Source organism: Chiloscyllium punctatum, chromosome 23 (assembly GCF_047496795.1).
Source record: "Chiloscyllium punctatum isolate Juve2018m chromosome 23, sChiPun1.3, whole genome shotgun sequence".
Classification (NCBI taxonomy): Eukaryota; Metazoa; Chordata; class Chondrichthyes; order Orectolobiformes; family Hemiscylliidae; genus Chiloscyllium; species Chiloscyllium punctatum.
In genome coordinates, this window is record NC_092761.1 from 68,250,527 (window position 1) to 68,271,841 (window position 21,315).

A 21,315-nucleotide genomic window follows, 5' to 3' on the forward strand; every position below is an offset into this window, starting at 1 on the left:
TGGAGGACTACAGACACACTGCAATGTTTTCCTACATCAGTTATAATTGGCACTTGAATATGTTAATATTGGTGATAGAGAACATTATCACCCTGCTGAGAACAGATGGAGGCCAGAAACAATAACCTAGCTCTTTAATAGTACTAAAAAAACTGTAGAAATTCCCATATTGTCTCTTGTTCTTGTTGTGATTAGATTCCTAGAATAAGAACATCAATGTAACATTAGAGACTATGTAAAATACAAACTCATGGCCTGGCAATGTACTAACATGATACTGTCCCACAGACATATGAAAAGGAGGGTAACATGAGACTTGTAAATTAAATATTTTTGTAAAGAGATATTCATTTAAATTGGAAAACAAAAGAGTATTTGTTAAGATACAGATCTTGTGAAATACACCACAAGAGTACCTCCTCCTAGGTGATTCCTTCTTGATGAGAGTTGGTCAATCAGTACATTAAAGGTGAAAATACCAACATTTTCCACGCATTTCCAATGTTAGTATTTAGAGTTAGTATCTGAGCTGCAATTACACATGCGTAAGGGATTAATCAGTAAAGGGGAGGCAATAGCTGCATGGTATTATTGGTAGAATATTAATCCAGAGATTCAGGCAATGTTCTAGGGTTCAAATCTCACTTTGGCAGATGGTGAAATTTAAATTAAATTTAAATTCAATAAAAATCTGGAATTAAGAATCTAATGATGACCAAAACAAAACATCTGGATCAGTAATTCCCTTCTGGGAAGGAAACTGTTGTCCTTACCTGGTAATGGCAACATGTGAGTCTAGATCTTAGCAATGTGGTTGATTCTGAAATGGCCTCACAAGCTACTGAAGTGTATCAAACTGCTCCAAAGCAGAAATAAAGAATATGATGGACCGCGACACCAAAAATTACAGCAAACACAATACTGTTGATCCCCCTTACTAATATCTGGGGCTTCTAATTAAAACTTAGGAAAGCCGTCCTATAGACTTGTCAAGCAAACACCCGACACAGTTAAACTTACCTCTAAAATCTTACATACAATGTCACCATCCGTGGGTGCGTCCTGACCCACTGGCAGGCCAGTTCCACCAGAGGTATCGCCAGTGGAAATCCTCAACATTGACTCCAGACCAGTTCCAGACATGGGCAAGGATAGCTTGTGTTGATTATTAGCTTTTGCCATACCGGGCCATCAGCTAAGGAATCCATTCTGTTCCACGTTGAACAACACTTGGAGACAGCACTGAGGGTTGCAAGGGCATATAATGTATTCTGGATGGGGAATTTCACTGTCTGTCTTCAAGAATAGTTTGGTACCATCACTATTAGCTGAGCTGTCTGAGTCCTACAGGACAAGGCTACTAGACTGCAGCCTCTGAAAGTGTAATAAACTCAGGAAACCCGACTAGAAAGAAACAGTTTACTGTTGAACACCAAAATACAGCCACTACTTGTGGCATATATAGACTTGACCCAGCCAGCGAAAGACAGCCTTTTCAGGCCCATCCCTCTATTTGCTTTATAAAGGGCTCAGGTGATGGGTTCCAGTTGGGCAGGCCACTGTTTGTTACCAAGGGAATTCATACTCAACAAATTCCATCAGGAGGTTAATTAGTAACTACCCATGCACATTATGGGGTTATCACATCCCTCCTTCTTAAAGTCCAAGGGGTGCTCCTTGACTGCAGGGATGAGGGGACCTCATGTGTGGCTCTGTCCATAGCCCCATTCCTGTTGCTTTCTGGATCTGGTTGGGTGAGACATAATAATTAGGTGAATGTCTTTTCCATGAAGACCATCCTCAGTGGCATGCTTGACTGGGCTTTTGCTGCCTCTATCTCATTGTAGTACTCAGGGCTGGCTCTCAAGCTTTTACTGGGTAGAGTTTCATGTCCACAGGATGCTGATAATAGTGTGTCTGTTGAAAAATTGCTACCATTGTGGGTTCCCTCTGACAGAGATAGTCAATGTGCCTTTTTGCACTCTTCTCCCCAGTGTAAAACATGTATGATACTGATACTGTTTTTAAGGTTAACTTCTGGCATCTGTGGAGAGTCACCACTGAGGTTCCTTACATGGACTATATCTCCCAGTTTAAAATCTATGTCTGGCTTATGCCCATTGTGGACCCTTTTCTGGGTTTCTTCTTTCACTTCAACCTTGCCGCCAAAGTTTGTGAAAATCAGGCTAAGCCTAGTCCAAAGACATCAGCCCATCAACAGTTCCACAGGGGGTAGTTGTATCATCATAGGTGGCATTGTCCTCTAGTTGAAGAAACTTTGTTTTCAAAGACCCTGTAGTTTGTTTTTTCATGCTACTTTTAAATACCTGGACTGCGTGGATGTGTGTTAAGGTGCTCATCAGATGTGCCTTACCCTGTTTGTTTTCATTTAGGTCTGAAACTCCCTGCAGATTAATGGGGTCTCACTGTCTGTTACACGGACCTCAAGGACACCATACATACTAAAAGACTGGCCGAGTTTTCCTATGGTGCTGTAAAAAGAAGGAGAGGCCAATTATTTCTCATTGATCCATTTTGAATGAGCATTGATAAGGATTAAGAAAGACAAGTCTATTAATGGCCCTAGAAAATCTACATGAACGCACATCCTGGATCTCCCCGGTATTCCCATTAATGCAATGAGGCTTCTGATGAAGCCTTCCGGTTTTCCTGGCATGTTTTGCAGCGCTTGACCAGATTTTCGATATCCGTGACTCTGCCAGACCACCAAACATAGCTCCTTGTCAGTATTTACATTTTTCAAAATTTCTGGGCGGCCATTGTGCAATTCTTGAAGTTCTGGTCATAAGTTCTGGCTTAGACCCGGGACAACTACCAGGCTCCCCACAAGAAAGTACCATCTCCTATCGTTGACTCCTGATATTTCAAGATAAAGAGTTTCAACTCTTCTGTAGGATGTTGTTTTGGTCTACCATTTAGGATGATATGATGTAGCTTTGATATGGGGGTCCTTTTAACTCCAAACCTAGATTTGCTTAACAGGCACTGGTAGTCTGTCCATGAAGTTCAAAGTCACAATAGCTTCCATTTGGAAGTGAAGGTATACTGGTGGATAGTGGCAGGTGGCTGAGCGTATCCATATTGGCTGTAGATTTCTGCAAGATATTCCAAGGTATGTTCCTAGGCAACTAACAGCAGTGCCCAGCATTGGATCTGAGCTGATATAACAGGAGGAATTGCTTTGTCTTCCTTGAAGTTGCCCAGCAGAGGCTTGTTGGTCAGTTACTATGGCGACATGCTGATTTTAGACATACTGGTGGCACTTCCTCATTGCAGACATTGTGACCAAACCTTCTTTCTCAATCTGGGCATACTTCCTTTTTGCCTCCGCCAGTGTTTGTGGTGTGCACATGACTGGATCTTGTACCCCATTGACCCAATGGTGTGATAATGCTGCCCCTATCCCATAGGAGGAAGCATCACAGATTACAATGTGGTCTCAGTGAGTCGTAATGAGTTTTTTTTTGTTGACAGTAGTTTTTGTTTGACATGTGCAAAGACATTCTCTTGTACCATTTGCCACAACCATTTCTGATTTTTGTTTAGCAGGACTACGAGTAGAGTTTTAATTTCCCACAGTAATTTATCAGACCTAGAAAAAACTTCAACTGGCTTGTGTTCTTGAAGTCAGAGCCCTTTTTATGGCCTTCACATTCTCGTCGACAGGGTGTAATCCATCCTTGTCAACTCTATACCTGAGTCACGTTAGCTTGGTTACATGGAACACATATTTTTCCCTTTTTAACCAGATGCCAGCTGAACAGAAATGGTGCAAACTCTTCTTCAAAGTCTCCAAATGTTCCCTTTGCAACAGCTCCTGAGATAAAAACATTATCTAGACAGAGTCTGGGCATGCCTTGGAGGATGTTCATCATCACCCTTTTAAGATGGCACATGCCAAAGCAGCCCAAAAGCGAAGCAGGTATACATGTACGGTTCTTTGTGAGTATTTATAATGATGTACATCCTGGATGACACCTCAAGCTTTAGTTGGAGGTAATAGTGGTATATCTATCATGAAAATATGTGACCCCCCCAGCCAGCTTTGCATGGAGGTGAATGTATCATAGAGATTTTTAGAGGAGTTTTAGAGATGTGGTCACACCCAAGGATCTGGCAGATAAATGGATGACTGCAAGAAATGCCCTGTGGCTATTCTCCTCTCTAACAAGTAAATCATTTTGGACACAGGAGAGTTTAGGGGAGATTGTCTATCAGGGGATGACTACAGCAGCAGCCAGTGCAGTAGTAATAGTGGACATTCTAGTTAGGGGCACAGATAGGTGTTACTGGTCACAAAAGAGACTAGAGGGCTCCCTGGTGCCAGGGGCAAGGATGTTTCTGAGCGGGCGTGAGGCATTCTCAAAAGGGAGGACGAGCTGCAAGAGGTTATGGTACACATTGTCATTCTTTCTGGCTATGTCATAAGTACCAAAGTCCTGCAAAGGCAGTCTAGAGAGTTAGTTGTACTTACTAACTAGTACTACTTACTAACTTGCTAGTTGTACTTACTAATCAGTACTACTTATTAACTTACTAGTTAGTTTTCCACTAAATCTGTGGACTGCCTTTGCAGGACTTTGTCATTCTAGTACTAATTAGTAAGTTGAAAAGAGACTCTAGGATTGTAATCTTGGAATTACTCCCTGTGCCAGGTGCTAGTAAGTTAGAAATAGGAATATAGTACAACTAAATACATGGCTAAAGAGCTGAAGTTTGAGGGAGGCCTTCAGATATGTGGATTTTTGGATGTCTTTTCCAAGGCATCTAGGACCTGTAGATAAAGGACGGGTTGTATCTAAACTGGAGAGGCACTGATATCTTGTCAAGGAAGTTTGCTAGTGTTATTCAGAAGGTTTTAAACTAGTATGGCAGGGTGGTGGGAACCAGAGCAATAGGTCAGCAAATGAAATGACTGAGGTGGAGTTAGAAACTAAGACCTGTAAGGCCAAGAGGAAGAACAGACAGGAAGAATTTATTGAACACTGTGGGACTGGTGGTCTGAAATATATCTGTTATAACGTGAGGAGTATGACAGGTAAGGCAGACAAACTTAGAGCTTGGATTAGTACATATAAGTGTGATGTTGTAGCTATTTCAGAGATTTGATCAAAAGAAAAACAAGACTGTCAGCTTAATATTCTGAATTTTAGACGTTTCCAGCAAGACAGAGTGGAATGTCAGAGATGTGGAGTTGCATTATAGCTTAAGGAGAATATTACAGCTGTAATAAGGATGGACACCTTGAAAGGCTCATCCAACAAGCTGATATGGGTGGAACTGAAGAATAGGAAGAATGCAATCACTTTGATGGGTTGTACTAAAGGCCTCTCAATAGCCAGATAGAAGAACAGATACATGACATAAAACAACAAAGTTGTTATGGTGGGTGAATTTAATTTCCCATATATTGACAGGGACTCTGTTAATGCCGGGAGCTTAGATGGGCAGGAATGGGCAGGTGCATCCAAGAGGATTTCTTGAAGCAATATGTAAATAGTCCAAATAGGGAAGGGGCCATAACTGACATGGCACTGAAGTTTCAATGGGCAAACAACCAAAATTCTGTACGTTTATATTACTTATGGATAAGGATAAGAGTAGTCCTCAAGTGGAAGTACTAAATTGAGGAAGCTTAATGACAACAAAGGTCCATTTATGTACTGTATGACCTTATGACTCCATTAGGCAGGAACTAGGGAATGTAGATTGGTGGCAGCTCTTTGAGGGTAAATCCACATCTACCATTTGGGTATCTTTTAAAGGCCAGTTGATTAGACTCCAGGACCAGCATGCTCCTGTGAAAAATGAAAGATAAGCATGGCAAGATTCAAGAACCTTGGATGATAAGAGAAATTGCGAGTTTAGTCAATAAGACAAAGGAGGTTTAGGAAACTGAAGACAGACAGAGTCCTCCAAAAATATAAAGAAAGCAGGAAAGAACTTAAACAAGGAATTAGGAAGGCTGAAAGGGGCCATGAAATATTCTAGGCAAAAAGAATTGAGCAAAATCCCCAAAATTTTATATTTAAGGAGCAAGCAAGTAGCTAGAGAAAGGGTAGGTCCACTCAAGAACAAAGGAGGGAATTTATGTATGGAGCCAGAAGAAGCGGGTGATGTCCTTAACGAATACTTCGCATTGGTATTTCCAAGTTGGAGGACATTGTGGAGGATGAGTCTAGAGATGAGAACAAGTTTTTCTGAGGATGTGACAAAGTTGATTAATGAAGGTAGGGAGTAGATGTTGTCTACATGGACTTTAGAAAGGCTTTTGACATGGTCCCTCATGGCAGACAATGAAGTCACATGGGATCAGCAGTGAGATGGAATAAACTGGCTTGGTCATGGAATGCAGAAAGTAGTGGTTTAAGGGGGCTTTTCTGACTGGAGATCTGTGATCAGTAGTATTATACTGGGATCATTGCTGGGACCCCTGTTGATTGTCGTGTATTTAAATAATTTGGAGGAGAATGTAGGTGACCTGATTGGTAAGTTTGGGTGGAACAGTGGCATAGTGGTAAGCACTGCTGCCTCACAGTGCCAGAGACCTGGGTTTCAATTCCCGCCTCAGGCAACTGTCTGTGTGGAGTTTGCACATTCTCCCCGTGTCCGCATGGGTTTCCTCCAGGTGCTCCGGTTTCCTCCCACGGTTCAAAAATGTACAGGTTAGGTGAATTGGCCATGCTAAATTGCCCATAGTGTTAGGTGTAGGGAAATGGGTCTGGGTGGCTTGCTCTTCGGAGGGTCAGTGTGGACTTGTTGGGCCGAAGGGCCTGTCTCCACACTGTAAGTAATCTAATCTCTAATCTAAAAAGACACAAAGATTGGAGGAGATGCGAATAGTGAGGAGAATTTTATACTGTTTGTCCATACCAAACTGAATCAATTCTGCATTAAATTTCATCTAACAACTTTTCCACTAATTCCACTAACCTGTCAATGTTCTTTTCATGTTCTCCATTATTTATTTTATTCAGTTCATCAGATCTGGACATTGCTGACTGGGCCAGTGTTTATTGCCCATCTCTCGTTGCCCTTGAGAAGGAGTTGGTGAACTGCCTCTTTAACCATTACAGTACATTTGATGTAGGAAGATCCGCAACACTATTAGGGAGAGAATTCCAGGATTTTGATCCAGTGTTACTGGAGGAATAGCGATATATTTCCAAGTCAGGATTGTGAGTGGCTTGGAGGCAAGGTTATTTCCATATCCCTGCTATCCTTGCCCTTTGAGATACCAGTCACCATGAGTTTAGAATTTTCTGTCTAGGTTTGGAAGATGCCTTGGTGAATTTTTGGAATACATATATTGTGTATAGCAGATGGTGTACCCTGCTGCTACAGCTTGTTGGCTGTGAAAGGAGTAAATATATATGGATGTGATGTCAATAAAGCAGGTCACTTTATCCTAGGTGGTGTGAAGCTTTTTTTAGTGTTGTTGGAGCTACACTCATCGAGGCAAGTGGGGACTATCCATTATAATTCTGATGTATGGCTTGAAAATAGTGAGAAGGCTTAGTGGTTTCCGGAGGTGAGTTATTTATGGACATGATTCCTAGCTTCTGATGTGTTCTTTTACGCAGTGTTTATGAAGCTAGTCCAGTATAGTATCTGGCAAATACAAAGCCTCAGGATGCTGATAATGGGGGATTCAGTTATGGTAACGCTATTGAATGTCTGGGAATGAGGGTTGGATTATCTTTTCTTGGATTTGGTCATTTCCCAGATTTTGCTTTGTGTGAATGTTACCTATCACTTGTTCAGATCTTTTGCTGCATTTGGATATGGACTGCTTCAGTATCAATAGAATCACGCAAATGGCTGAACATTGGGTAGTCATGAGCAAATGTCACCACTTTGGACATGATAATGGAGGAAAGGTCATTGATGAACCAGCTGGAGATGGTTAGGTGCAAGACACTTCTATCTTCTTCACTGTAATCTTTCAAATTATCGTGATTTAGATGAAGGTTTTCATTGCATATTAACAACATTTTCAACTTTGAATTGGTTGATATCACATGCTAATGCATAAGTTTTTAATTTTGTGAATTTTTAAGAAGCAGTTTCTATTGTAAGAAACTAAACTCAATAGATTTATGCATTAAAGTTATGAAATTAGCTTGAAAAATCTTTCAGTAAATGTTCAGACAAGGTGTTTTCTTAAGTAGATAAAAATAAAATAGCATATTGAAATCTCTTTTCAACTTTCTATCATCTGCAATTTTAAATGTATTCTGGCCACCAAGGCATTAATACATATTGGGTACAACACCAATTCCTGGAGATTGCATTTTTACATTTCCTTCAACTCAAAGATAATTGTCATTATTTCTTGTCACGCAGCCAATTCTGTATCCATGTTGCTTTTGTCCATTTTAATTCATGAGCTCTGAATGTTCTCAAATATCTGTTGTGCAACATCATCCCAAACACATTTTGGAAGTCTCTGGACAAAAGCAATATCCTTATGAATCTCTCTGTTACCTCATCAATAAACTCAAGCATGTTAGTTAAACATAATGTTCCCTTAACAAATACACATTAGCTTTCCTTAGTTCACCCACATCTCCCCTGAATGACTATTTATTTTGTTTCAAATTATTAATTCTAAAAGCTTCCCAGAATCACTAATAAATTTCATAAGAACACAAGTGTTGTGTGCTTGAACGCTATTACCTTATAGATAATTCTGAAGCTGAATGTAGCAAGTGACCTCTCATGGGATTGCTCAAGAAAAGGAGTCTCTACTATCATAGTAGGCTTTTAATCCATTTCCCATTCGAATATCTTGTCTTTCTTGCTTTTGAAGGAAATCTGACAGTGCTGCTGAACAAAGAAACCTTTGAGTGCAGGTTCATAGCTCCTTGAAAGTACAGTCACAGGTAAATGGGATGGTGAAGAAGGCATTTGATATGCTTTCCTTTATTGATCGGAGCATTGAGTATCAGAGTTGGGAGGTCATGTTGCAGCTGTACAGGACATTGGTTAGGCCACTTTTGGAATATTGCTTGCAATTCTGCTCTCCTTCCTATTGGAGGGATGTTGTGAAACTTGAAAGGGTTCGGAAAACATTTACAAGGATTTTTCCAGGGTTGGAGGATTTGAGCTATAGGGAGAGGCTGACCTTATAAAGGTTTATAAAATCATGAGGGGCATGAATAGAATAAATAGACAAGGTCTTATTTCTGGGATGGGGGAGTTCAGAACTAGGGTAAGGGCAAAAGATATAAAAAGGATCTAAGGGGCAACTTTTTCACACAGGTGCACGTATGGATTGAGCTGCCAGAGGAAGTGGTGGAGGCTGGTACAATTACAACATATATAAGGCAGCTGGATGGGTGTATGAATAGGAAGCATTTAAAGGGATATGGGTCAAGTGTTGGCAAATGGGACTAAATTAGGTTAGGATATCTAGTTGGCATGGAAAAGCTCGACTGAAGGGTTTGTTTCTGTACTGTACATCTCTATGGCTCTATCTCTATCTCGTTTGATCTTTCTTAAACCTGAAACTCACAGAAACATGGCTGACTCTTATCTGCCCTCTAAAATGGGCCAACAAGTTGATCAGTTCAACAACAATTTTAGATGCATAATAAATCCTGGCTTTTGCAGCAAAGTCCACATTCCAGGAAAAAAATTAAAACAAACAGTAACAAACATCATAGTTTTGTTCACCAGGTATGCTGTTTCTTCATCCCCTGAAAATAGTTGAATCAACAAGGGAAGTAAAGTTAGAGTTGAGATCATCATATTAATGAAAAGAAAAATAATTATGGTATACAGAAAACCAAAAATAAACACAGGAAACAGTAGTGACTTGCTTATCTGAAAGAAAATACTACTCAATCCATAAATTTCTTACAGTAACTTCAGAAATCTGCCTTTTGAATTATCATTGTCAATCTCTATGCTTTTGAATATATTTTGATATGAGAAATTAGAAATGGCCATTCTATTGTTTGAGAAATCATTCCCAGATAATTCTGAATGTTTTAACTGTGTATGGAATCAGATAATTATAAGACAATGTTACATCCTTTGACACCTTTCTGAAGACTGATGTGGATTGATTTAAGACTGGGTTTTTGCACAACATTTATCATATGTGGTTTACAAGATCCTTACTGAAGGGCTAGGCTGGATAACTCACTTATTTTCTATTATGTAATCAATAAAGAAATAATGACATCCAAAAATCAGCAGGAAGTTATCCAACATCATGAACCCTGACAGCATTTAAAAATTATTCCTCTAATTAGTGGAAGATGTATATTCCTAGTGAACTTCAATCCTCATCTCTGTACAAACTATATGCAAATTCTGCTGCTTTGATGTGTTACGTCTCTCCAATACACCAGGATGAGAATGCTACTCGTCATCTACTACAACATTGTTTTTATAACAGTCATAGAATCCTGATTCTTTTAAGTGTTCAGTTTTTCTCCCTGTCATAGGCAAAACTATTTTGATGCAGATAAGTTTGTCCATACTGACACATAGAACAAGAAATAAAGATTTTCTAAACATATCGTACAATGTAGGAAACTACATTGATATTAACTTTCCAAGCAATCTATAAATAAGGAAATAATTTTGAATTTCTAAATGCCAGTTTTAGAAGTCTAGTGTAACACACTTATTGACATATGGGATGTTATAATGAGCCGACAATTCTCACAATATCCTTTAATACTGGAACTACCTGTATTTGCGATTAGGATGATAAAATGTTCAGAACTGCTTTTTCTTGGGGAACACTTCAGTAGTCCAGGACATTCAGCCTCGGACCTTCGGGTGACCCATCGTCCAAGGTGGATTTTGGGACAGGCAGCAGAGAAACGTGGCCGAGCACAGACTGATAGCTAAGTTCGGTCGGTACCCATAGGGAGGGCCTCAACCGGGACCTTGGGTTCATATCATATTACAGGTGATCACCATTGCACTACACACACACAAACACACACTCTCACATACACACGGACACAGGCACACACAGACGCGCACACAGACACCCACACACACCCTTATAGACACACACACTCCCACACTCATACATGCACCCCCTCACAGACTTAAGACACTCTGCACTCACTACACATGCACACACTTTCTCACACACACAACCCCCACCCCAGAGAGAGACACACACACACAGACATGCACAGATATATTTTGTGGGGTGAATTTGTACTTGCAGAGTTACATTATACTTTACTCAAAAACTGCATGCATTCATGTAGAACTCTGGGCTCAAAAACTGCATGAATTTATGTAAAACTCTGTTATCTCACTTTTTAGATTAGAATCAATCTAAACATCATGGCACAGACAGAGAACACAGGGGGCCAACACCTTCAACATATTGTCTAGCTATCACCATTGTTAACAGCTAACCTGAGAATGCAACTTTAAAAAAAAGGTTTTGTGATTTACACATGAAGGAAGTGAAACTATCACTGTATTCTAACAGATGAAAAGCTTAACAGACAATCAACTTTTCAATGTATAATTTCAGTTACATCACACTGTAAATTTTTGCTATAAATTCTGTGTTACGATTGAGCCCTCCACTATCACCTGATGAAGGAGCGTCGCTCCGAAAGCTAGTGTGCTTCCAATTAAACTTGTGAGACTATAACCTGGTGTTGTGTGATTTTTAACTTTGTACATCCCAGTCCAACACCGGCATCTCCAAATCATGGCTTTTTCTTTATGATTACTATAGTTTAGCCCATACAAAACGTAGTTTTTCAGTATAGCTGCATTTTATTACATATAAAATGTTTTAGCTCTGGAATCTGATTTTGATTTTAGCAGGGAATCAGTTTGGCTAAGTTGTGGCAATATTGCTTTTTCAATGGGCCAGAATTTAGTGAACTGCTGAATGAACAGCGCCTGCCATTCATTGACATGCCTACTTAATTTAATGAGATTCTGAACGATAAGTTTTCCACTACTGGGATCTACAGGATGCCTAGGATATGTGTTAACAGAGCAGAGGTCCATTTCCGTATGGCTCGAACCAATCAGATTGAAGAATTGTTAATGAGCAAATCAGCGTCTGAACTAGAAAGTGTCTGTTGCAATAGTGAACCCAATGTCACACCAAACATTGAAAAATCAAGAGGAAAAAGAAAGATTGAAGTAATAGAGCGAGAGGGCCAGGAGAGAAATAGTTTTTTTTTGGAAAGTGTCCAATAATATGTACTTATGTTATCTTTATTCTCAGAATAAAAAATGATTTCCCTCCATTTGAAACATTTTTTGCAATACTTCATGTAACGCAGCACTCTCTAGGGACTAAAGGTGTCAATGTACTCTAAAACTTCACTTTTCAAATAAATATGTATACCTACATACAATATAACAGAGTTCCCAAACACTTTCCCATTTTTCTTTCCCACTCGCCATTTCAAGTCTGGAAAATTGTTATGACTCCCCCTTGAGGTTGTAACCAATTTGGGAAGTCCTAGTGTGTGTATATATACACACATATACATGCTAGATTTAACTTCTTTGGGACAAATTTCCTCAGGTATTTAGTGCTAAAGCCCACTTAATTTTATAATTCCTCAGGCTTTTTTTAGAAAATGTATGTATAAGAAATAAATTAAGTAGCAAATCTGCAGAGTGCTGCTCCCCAGTTCCAAGGTGGTCTATGTATTTATGCCCCTGAGCTGATATCATCCAATGATTAAAATCATTCGATCATTACTATACTTCAGTATCACTTTAAAATATATGTCATAACATCTTGGCATTGCAAAGAGTCCAGTCATGACTGGACATAATCCTACATAATTTTACACCTTAAAATTAATCAGAACTAGTGACTGAGAACAGACTGGATCATTTCAATGGTCAGGCTCTCGAGCAGCTAGTACAAGCAAACTGAATTGTATTGATGGAATAACTTACTGATATTTATTTGACTGACACAGAAACTTGGGACTACACATCTAAAGCAGGAAACAAGATCAAACTAATTTCATATACACTACTTGAGATCTATTTGGCAACACTAAGTCCGAGCAGAAAAGTACTGGAACTTTCTAACACCAAAAAAATCATGGCAATGCTCAATTATCTCAACAAGATGGCTAGGCCATGATGGTGGTTGTCTTTCAGAAAATGCACTCTATGCAGAATTTAATTATGCCAGTGGATGTATTCGACAGCCAAATTCATAACAGAAACAAGACATAACTTCATGCCTTACTTTAACAACTGGGAACCGTTCGCACATGACCAAAGGAACTGGTGCCAAAGCCTTCTGAAATGTAAGAATTATACTTCTAGACTGTTGCAAAAAAGCATCCTTATATGAAGAAACCTGAACATGTTGGCCCTGCAGCAACAAATGACAACTTACAGTATTCCTAATGTAATCAATAATATGTTAAGTTTACTGTAATTCCACCTAAGGAATTACACCGGATAAGTAGATGGTGTGAATCATTTGCACCCAATGTAAAGCCAAAGAAACAGTGGGGCTGGAAATTGTAGTTCTTCCAATCTAATGAAAGGTATTACATTGAGATCAGAAACATCCATGGCCAGAGTCACAGATGTACAGCACGGAAACAGACCCTTCAGTGCAAACTGTCCATGCTGACCAGATATCCCAAGCTAATCTAATCTCATTTCCTAGCCCTTGGCCCGTATCCCTCTAAACCCTTCCTATTCATATACCCATTCAGATGCCTTTAAATATTGCAATTATACCATCCTCCATTTCCTCTGGCAGCTCATTCTATACATGCACAACCCTCTGCGTGAAAAAGCTGCCTCTTAGGACCCTTTTAAATTTTTCCACTTTCACCCTAAACCTATGCCCTTTAGTTCTGGACTCCCCCACCCCAGGGAAAAAAATAAATCTTGTGAAGGTGAAGGGAACTTCCTTTTACTGGATGCCTCCCAGAGAAAAAATGATGAATCTATTGGTCATGATACCTACTTGATACATTCCCTGATTTTCAGCCTACAACTGCAAAAATAATGTCCACACTTGATTGTAGGGAGTCTCCCATTCAAAAGTTAAAAACAGTTGTAAGTTTATCATAGACTCAGAGAATCACTGCTGTTCCTATGCATGAACTAGTCTCCAAATCTGGCCACTGATCTTGAAGCCTTCAGATATTCGAGTGAATGCTGGCAGGTATAACATCTCACTTATCTAGCATGCCTCTGAAATGGGCTTCATGTATAATCTGCAAGTATCAGTATGGCAAATTATTCATTGATATTTGGAGAATCCCTTCGTATTCATGTGTTGTATAGCATTAGATATTTCATTTCCTAAAACTGTGTTTTTCACAGTATGGATTGATTATTCTAAATTCAGTATCGGCAAATTGTCAAGGATTCATTTATCAATGTGATATTTGGGAAAGAAAGGTAATCCATTAAAGGTACCTTCAGAAAATTCTTGCAAAAGCCTATTTCAACACTGCCTTCCAATTTGAGGTTACCTGCCCACCTTTTCATGTTAAATAAAGTTTCATGTGGAAGATGTAGTGGTTGTAACAAGGTCAGCCAGATGGACCTCATAGAATATGAGTTCCTTTATTGATGTTTTTCTGAACCAAGCAGGGTGCCCTGGATGACAGATAAAAATAAAAGTGTCAAATATCCTGTTGCTCTGAGGGAGCTGGATCAATGTCAAGGACAAAGGGTAACTCGTGATGGGATACTGGCATCTGTGGAGTTATTTCATAAGAAACTAAAGATATTATAAAGGATTTTGTTTAACATCAAGGAATTGAGAAAACTTTAAATCAGTCCTGAAATAGAAATCAGATGATAACATTTAATGAAACAAAAGTTGGAGAGAATAATCATTCAGGGGTTTGAAAGATAAAATGAATGTACATGTAAATATTTCGCTACAAAGTTCTTGCTTTGTTCAAAAAAAGACAGGAACTAACCTACCAATTAGAAGGAAGCATACAATTCACTGCTTATTCTTGGGAAATACAGTATTTTGCCTCTTAATACTAGAAAGCAGTTGCTCATCTGATTTCAGTTGTAATTTGGGACTGAAAATCCTGGGGTTTTCTGTGCATTGTTAACAAATTTCATAAATGACAATGACAATCTGTTTTCAGATCAAAATGCTGTTTCCAATTTATTTCTGTGCTTTTGCTATATGATCGAGATTAATAAAGTATTAAAATAATGTTCTAGTTTGCAAACTAGGAGCCATAGTTTCAGTCCCATTTGGACTTGGATTGAAAAGACAACTATTTATTGAGCAGATGCTACTCCTAGTCCTGTCACTTGAAAATAACATTCAGAACATGTGAGCAAATTTAGTTTAGTAACTGAAAAATCAGAACATAAATATAAATGAAGGAAAAATTACAGATTTCTTACCAAACTTAACTGCCTGTCAAGAGTATATTAACAAAAGAAATAGTGTTTAAATCTCTGGCTTCGTGGTTTGGTCATCTTAACTCCAGTATAGCAACTAGTATACACACACTGATAAACATTTTATCACTTAAACACATGATGGCTTCTTCCTTATACTTAATGAAAAAAGACCAGAATCTGTGGTGAGAGGTCAAACATCTCCAGTGACTCATGGGAGTCTCTTGCTTCCAACTGACCAAAATGTTAGCAAATTTAGTCATCAGAGAGAGTGCACAAGCATCTCAACAACCCATCTACTCAATTCTCCAAGAGTCATCAGCCCCAACTACAGCAGATTAAGCATTAGATTTACTAAACCATCTTAGAACCCATTGAATGAAATAATTTCTTCTTCATTCAGAAGGACAATATAAGAAAAGAGAATTTTTACTGTGACACCTACCTGCTGTGTACCTTTAACCTCTTTCTTTTCACTATACAACAGTTGGTATGAGTTTATTTTGTGTCTTCCCAGGGTCTGTTTATTCCGTTCCACAATATCATCCTGCACTCTTACTTTTGTTTGCAATTTCCTGCCATGAGAGATCACACGGTTGTTGGAGTGTCTTACACTCTTTATGCTCATATCACTACAGGTTGACTCATGCTCCATGAATTGCTGGTATTCTTTTTGAAAGTGGTCATTCAAACTTTCATAGTCATCTTCTTCATTGTGATCTTCATCTTTCTCATGTTTATCCTTAGGTTCTTTAATTAAGAATTTTCTTGTTCCAGTTTTCTTATTGTTTTCCAAATCACTCTTAATTGTATCAATATAAAATCTAGGAGAATCGAGTGATTCACAATCTTGAGCACTTTGTTCATTTTTATAATAAGAAGGCAAATGTTTCCTTTCAGATTGCTTTTGCACATTATTACTTTCTCTCAACCTAAATTTAACTCCTTGAGATTTATCTGTTTGTCTTTTCTGTTCCAGTGAATCCAGGTATTCGCATTCAGAATCACTAAACATTTCACAATTATCTTCATCATGAGACTGATATTCCTCATGGTTTTCCTGGGATACTTCTGCTACAATTGTGTTTGATTTGATTTTCCTGTCATTTTGCAAATCACAAAATCCAGAAGAACCAAGTGATTCATATTCTTCTTGCATGCTAGCTTCACATTTAATGTAAGGTGAAGACGGTCTTTTCCTTTTAAGTTGTTTCTCTACGTTATCATCATCTCTCAAACTAAATCCAACTGCACGAGCTTTATTTGTTTGTCTTTTTTGTTCTACTTTATCTTGGTGTTCATTGTATCTTCCTTCAGTTTTCTCCAATAGCTCATTTGACTCTTGAAGCAAATTCTCCAGTGAATCATGAAGTGATTCATAGTTTTGTTTGGACATAAGAATCTTTGCTCCTGCTCTGGTATTTCTCCAATTAGGATTATATCGCAGGTTGGCGTATCTGTCAGTAGTTTGAAGGCTGAAAGAATTTTTTAAAAAGTTCAATTGTAACATAAAAAATTGTTGATCAAAATTATATTTTAAAGGTATCTTACGAGTTTGTCTATCTCAGATTAAAACGAATGTAAGATTAGGTATTTAATGCAAGGGTCATATAGTGTCAAATGTGGAACAAAGGATTAAATGGGAAAGCTACTGTTCCACTGTATGACTGCACATTAGGACTTTCATATATTTGTATGTTCATGCACAGAATAAAACAGTAAGCTATCTTAAATTGTATAATTGAATAAAGGCACATGAGAACACCTTACTTTCAATTTTGAATATTGTTAGAAAAGAGAAATTTTGCATTGGAAGCATTTATACAACAATGCACTCACACTTGGAAAACTCCTGTCATGTGAAATGCTATAAGCTATTATTTCTCAAAAAAGAAAATTCCACACAGGCCACAAAGTGTGGAATTTTGTGAAAAAGTGCAACCCAAATCTACAATAATTTTTAAAAGAATAATCTTTTGAACAAAGGGAGAATGGTAACAAAAGAATAATAAACAAAATAAATCCAGAGAACAGTGGTGGAAAATCTGTATTTAATGCTGGACTGTAGGGCTAAGATCAGGACTTAGAATTAGAGGCAATTTATTGGCTTAGATAGGGAAATGGCTCACATGGAGAAATTATAGACAGTGAGAATTACAGGCATATCTTCAAACTGGCAGCAAGTGATGAGTGGTATCCGCCCAGGGTCTGTACTGGGGCCACATCTTTTCACTATATCTAGAAATAACTTGGATGAAGGGATAGAGAGCTATTTCTGTAAATGTGTTGATGACACCTTGTTAAGTAGCGCCATAACTACTGGAACTAAGAAAAGAAAATTACAATAAGACACTGTGAGATTAAGCCTATCAGCAAAATTGTGGTAAATGGGATTCAATGTGGGAAAGTGAATTGATCCACCTTGTAATAAGATCAGGGTATTTTTAAAAATGAAAAAGAAACTGGGGACAAGCAACGGTATTTAGGGTTTAACCATAGAAATTACGATAAGTTAATAAACATGTGTAGCTAATAATTAGAAAGGCTAATGAAATGTCAACTTTAAATTAGGAATTTAGCAATATAAAGGGATGGAAGATATGTTGTAGCTATGAAGACCTTTGATTCAATCCTGTCGAAAGTTCTGCATTCAACTGTTTGTAATCTGCTTCAAGAAGGATATGTTTACCATGGTATATGTGTAGTGCAGATTTAGCAGAATGATTTCAGGGTTACATATTCCTTTGAATTTACAACATTAGGGAATGATCTGGGTGAAGTGTTTACGAGGTTTCGAGATTTAATAAGGTAAATAAAAAGAAAACTATTTTCTTTGGTAGGAAAACAGAGAAGAAAACATAACCTTAAAATTATAGTTATTTCTTTCAAGGGTGATGGCGAAAAAAATCAGTTCTTTACACAAAAGGTTGAGGAAATTTGGAACTGTCTTTGAAAACCTTTTGAAGTTCTGACAATAGCAAAAACATTTCATTATAGATTGATATGTTTATTTGGGACGGGCATTAAAATTACTAAACCAAGAAGGATAGGTGGAGTCACAAAAGAAGTCAGCTGTGATGCAACTGAATAGCAGAATCAGCTTCTGGAATGGACTATAGAATTCAGAGGATTGAAATGTTCAGACGAGAACATAAGAAATTGATTGTGATCAGGCCGATACGATCAAATTTTATGATAGCATTCAAGAAAACTGGGGAAAAATATTTTTACAAATTTAAATCCTAGCATGCCATATGCTGTACTTTGATGAGCCGTTAATGGCAATTCAGAGCAATATGACATTGGCACTAGAAGTGAGGAGGATAGCAATATGGAACTTTGGGATGCAGAGGAATCATACTATAGATTTCTGAATCAACAACTTTCTGCAGGATGTAGGTTAGATGGACTTTTGATCCTTAATAATGTTAAGGCATCAATGAGCATTTCAGTGGCAGGATGGATAAGGCACATGCTGCTTTGCAAAATCAAAGTGATCCATGAACTGTTTTCAGTGCTCTAATTGCATTGATAATGGCCACCAATTCTGCATCATATTTCAGTGCAACACAGTGCCAATGGTGCTGTTTTAAGATGGTGAGAGATAAGCACTGAATTACAGAATTGCAGAAATATTACAGTGCAGATAGAGGCCGTTTGGACCATTGAGCAATTTAGCTTAGTGTCAATCTCCTGCCTTTTTCCTATAACCCTGTACGTTGCTTCTGTTCACATGTTCATCAATGACTTCTGGAACACCTTAACTGAACCCGTCTCCATCACATTTCCAGGCACTGCATCCTTCAGTTCCCTATCTGTTTACAAACTAGAACCACTTTTTCCAAGTTACTCTGACCAGACCTCTGATGATATTGAAAACTTCTATTAAATCTCATCTCAACTTTCTCCTTTGCAGGGAAGACAGTCCCAATTTCTCATAAACATCTACCCAGCTGGCTTCCTTTGAAGAGCCATTAGATGTCATTATTTATTACTGCTATAAGTGATTCCCTGATCAATACTGTAACATCCCATCCTCTCTGATCTCTTTTGTTGTCTCACCAACAGATCCTATATTTTGAAATACTGAGCCACCAATCTTGCCCTTCTCTCAATCATATTTCAGTAGCAGCAATGACATGTTATGTCCATGTTTTAATTAGTGTGCTCATCTCTTCTGCCATGTTCATGAGACTCCTTCTATTAAAATAAGTGTTATCTGACCTTGCTCACCTTCGTTGTGCCTTAAATAGCCTATAATTTCTATATCTTGACTCCCTTTTCTGTTTTTACTAATTTTGGCCATTCATTCCCTTCAGTTGAGCCAGTTTTCTGGAACAACCACTACTCACATGCACATGGCACCACAATTCAGAGATTACTACCTTTACAGTCCTATTTTGGGAGTTGGGAAGTCATGTTGCAGCTGTACAGGACATTGGTCAGGCCACTTTTGGAATACTGCATGCAATTTTGGTCTCCCCGCTACAGGAAGGATGTTGTGAAATTTGAAAGGGTTCAAAAAAGATTTACGAGTATGTTACCAGGGCAGGAGGATTTTAGCTAAAGAGAGAGGCTGAATAGGCTGGTGCTATTTTCCCTGGAGGGTCAGAGGCTGAGGGGTGACCTTATAGAGACTTATAAAATCATGAGGGACATGGCTAGGGTAAAGGTACAAGGTCTATTCCCTGGAGTGGGGAATCCAAAACCAGAGAGCATAGGTTTAAGATGAGAGGGGAAAGATTTAAAAGGGACCGAAGGGGCAATATTTTAACGCAGAGGGTGGTGCGTGTATGCAATGAGCTGCCAGAAGAAATGGTGGAGGTTGTTACAATTGCAGCATTTACAAGACATCTGGATGGGTATATGAATAGGAAGGGTTTAGAGGGATAATGGTCAGGTGCTGGCAAATAGGACTAGATTTATTTAGGATATCTGGTTGGCATGGATGCTGTGCATCTCTACGACTCTATGCTTTTTAATCTACTTCTTAGCTCAGTAAATTCTGCTTCCAGGACCCCATCTCATTGACCACTGTCTGTTTGCTCTCCATGTTCACAATGTCCTGTAGCCTTCCAGTGACATCCCTGACCTTGGCACCAAGAAGGCAACAAACTATCCTGCAGTCTCTTTTGCAGCCCACAGAAATGTCCATCTGTTCCCCTTACCACTATGTCCCTCCCATTCTTTTTCCTCCTCTTTTGTGCAGCAGGCCTATCCATGGTGCCATGACGTTGACTCCCACTGTTTTCTCCTGCATTGTTATCTCCCACAACATTATCCAAAACACATATCTGTTAGAAATGGGATTGGTCATTGGGGACTCCAATACTACCAGTCTTCCTCTATTCTGTCTATGGTCAACCATGCCCTTCCTGCTTGTTACATCTTCACCTGAAGTACAATCATCTCACTGAACGTGATCCACTCATGCTCGGTAATGTAGAAGCTCTAGAGTGAATTCACCTGCTGCTCCATCTCTGAAATGCGATTAGCCAGTAGCTGAAGCTTGGACATATTTCCTGCACATGTGACTACCAGGGACAACTGAAGCTTCCATGGTTTGTCACATCTCACAGGAGGAGGATATTACAGGTGCAAGCTCTGTTGCCATGACTTCCATTAAGCCCATTAGTTACATACTTCTTAAAAAGATGCTTCCACAAGAATACTATGAACTAACGTCATTTATGGAAATTCACACAATTATCTAACTTTACTATACTGATCCTGATTTTCACTTGTTCCTGTTTTTTCTCAGTTAAACCCTGCTTCCAAAAAAAAGCTGCAACTGTTGAACTAGGACTCCACTTCACCACCTGGGCTCCCAATCTTGGGCCTCAATTTGTCTTGATGCTGACTCCCTTTCTCTCTACTCAGTTGAAGCTGAAGAACTTCATCTGTCACCTAACTGCCCAT

The 21,315-nt window shown here is 38.7% G+C and overlaps 1 protein-coding gene across 2 annotated transcripts in view; it reads right to left on the reverse strand.

Moving 5' to 3' along the window:
* Window positions 1–21,315, reverse strand: part of jhy (junctional cadherin complex regulator) — a 98,690-nt gene that overhangs the window by 53,568 nt on the left and 23,807 nt on the right. For both annotated transcript variants that reach the window (XM_072593137.1, XM_072593136.1), the window contains exon 3: window positions 15,842–16,871. In XM_072593137.1, coding sequence (XP_072449238.1) covers window positions 15,842–16,871 — 1,030 coding nt within the window. The remainder of the gene's footprint in view (window positions 1–15,841; window positions 16,872–21,315) is intronic.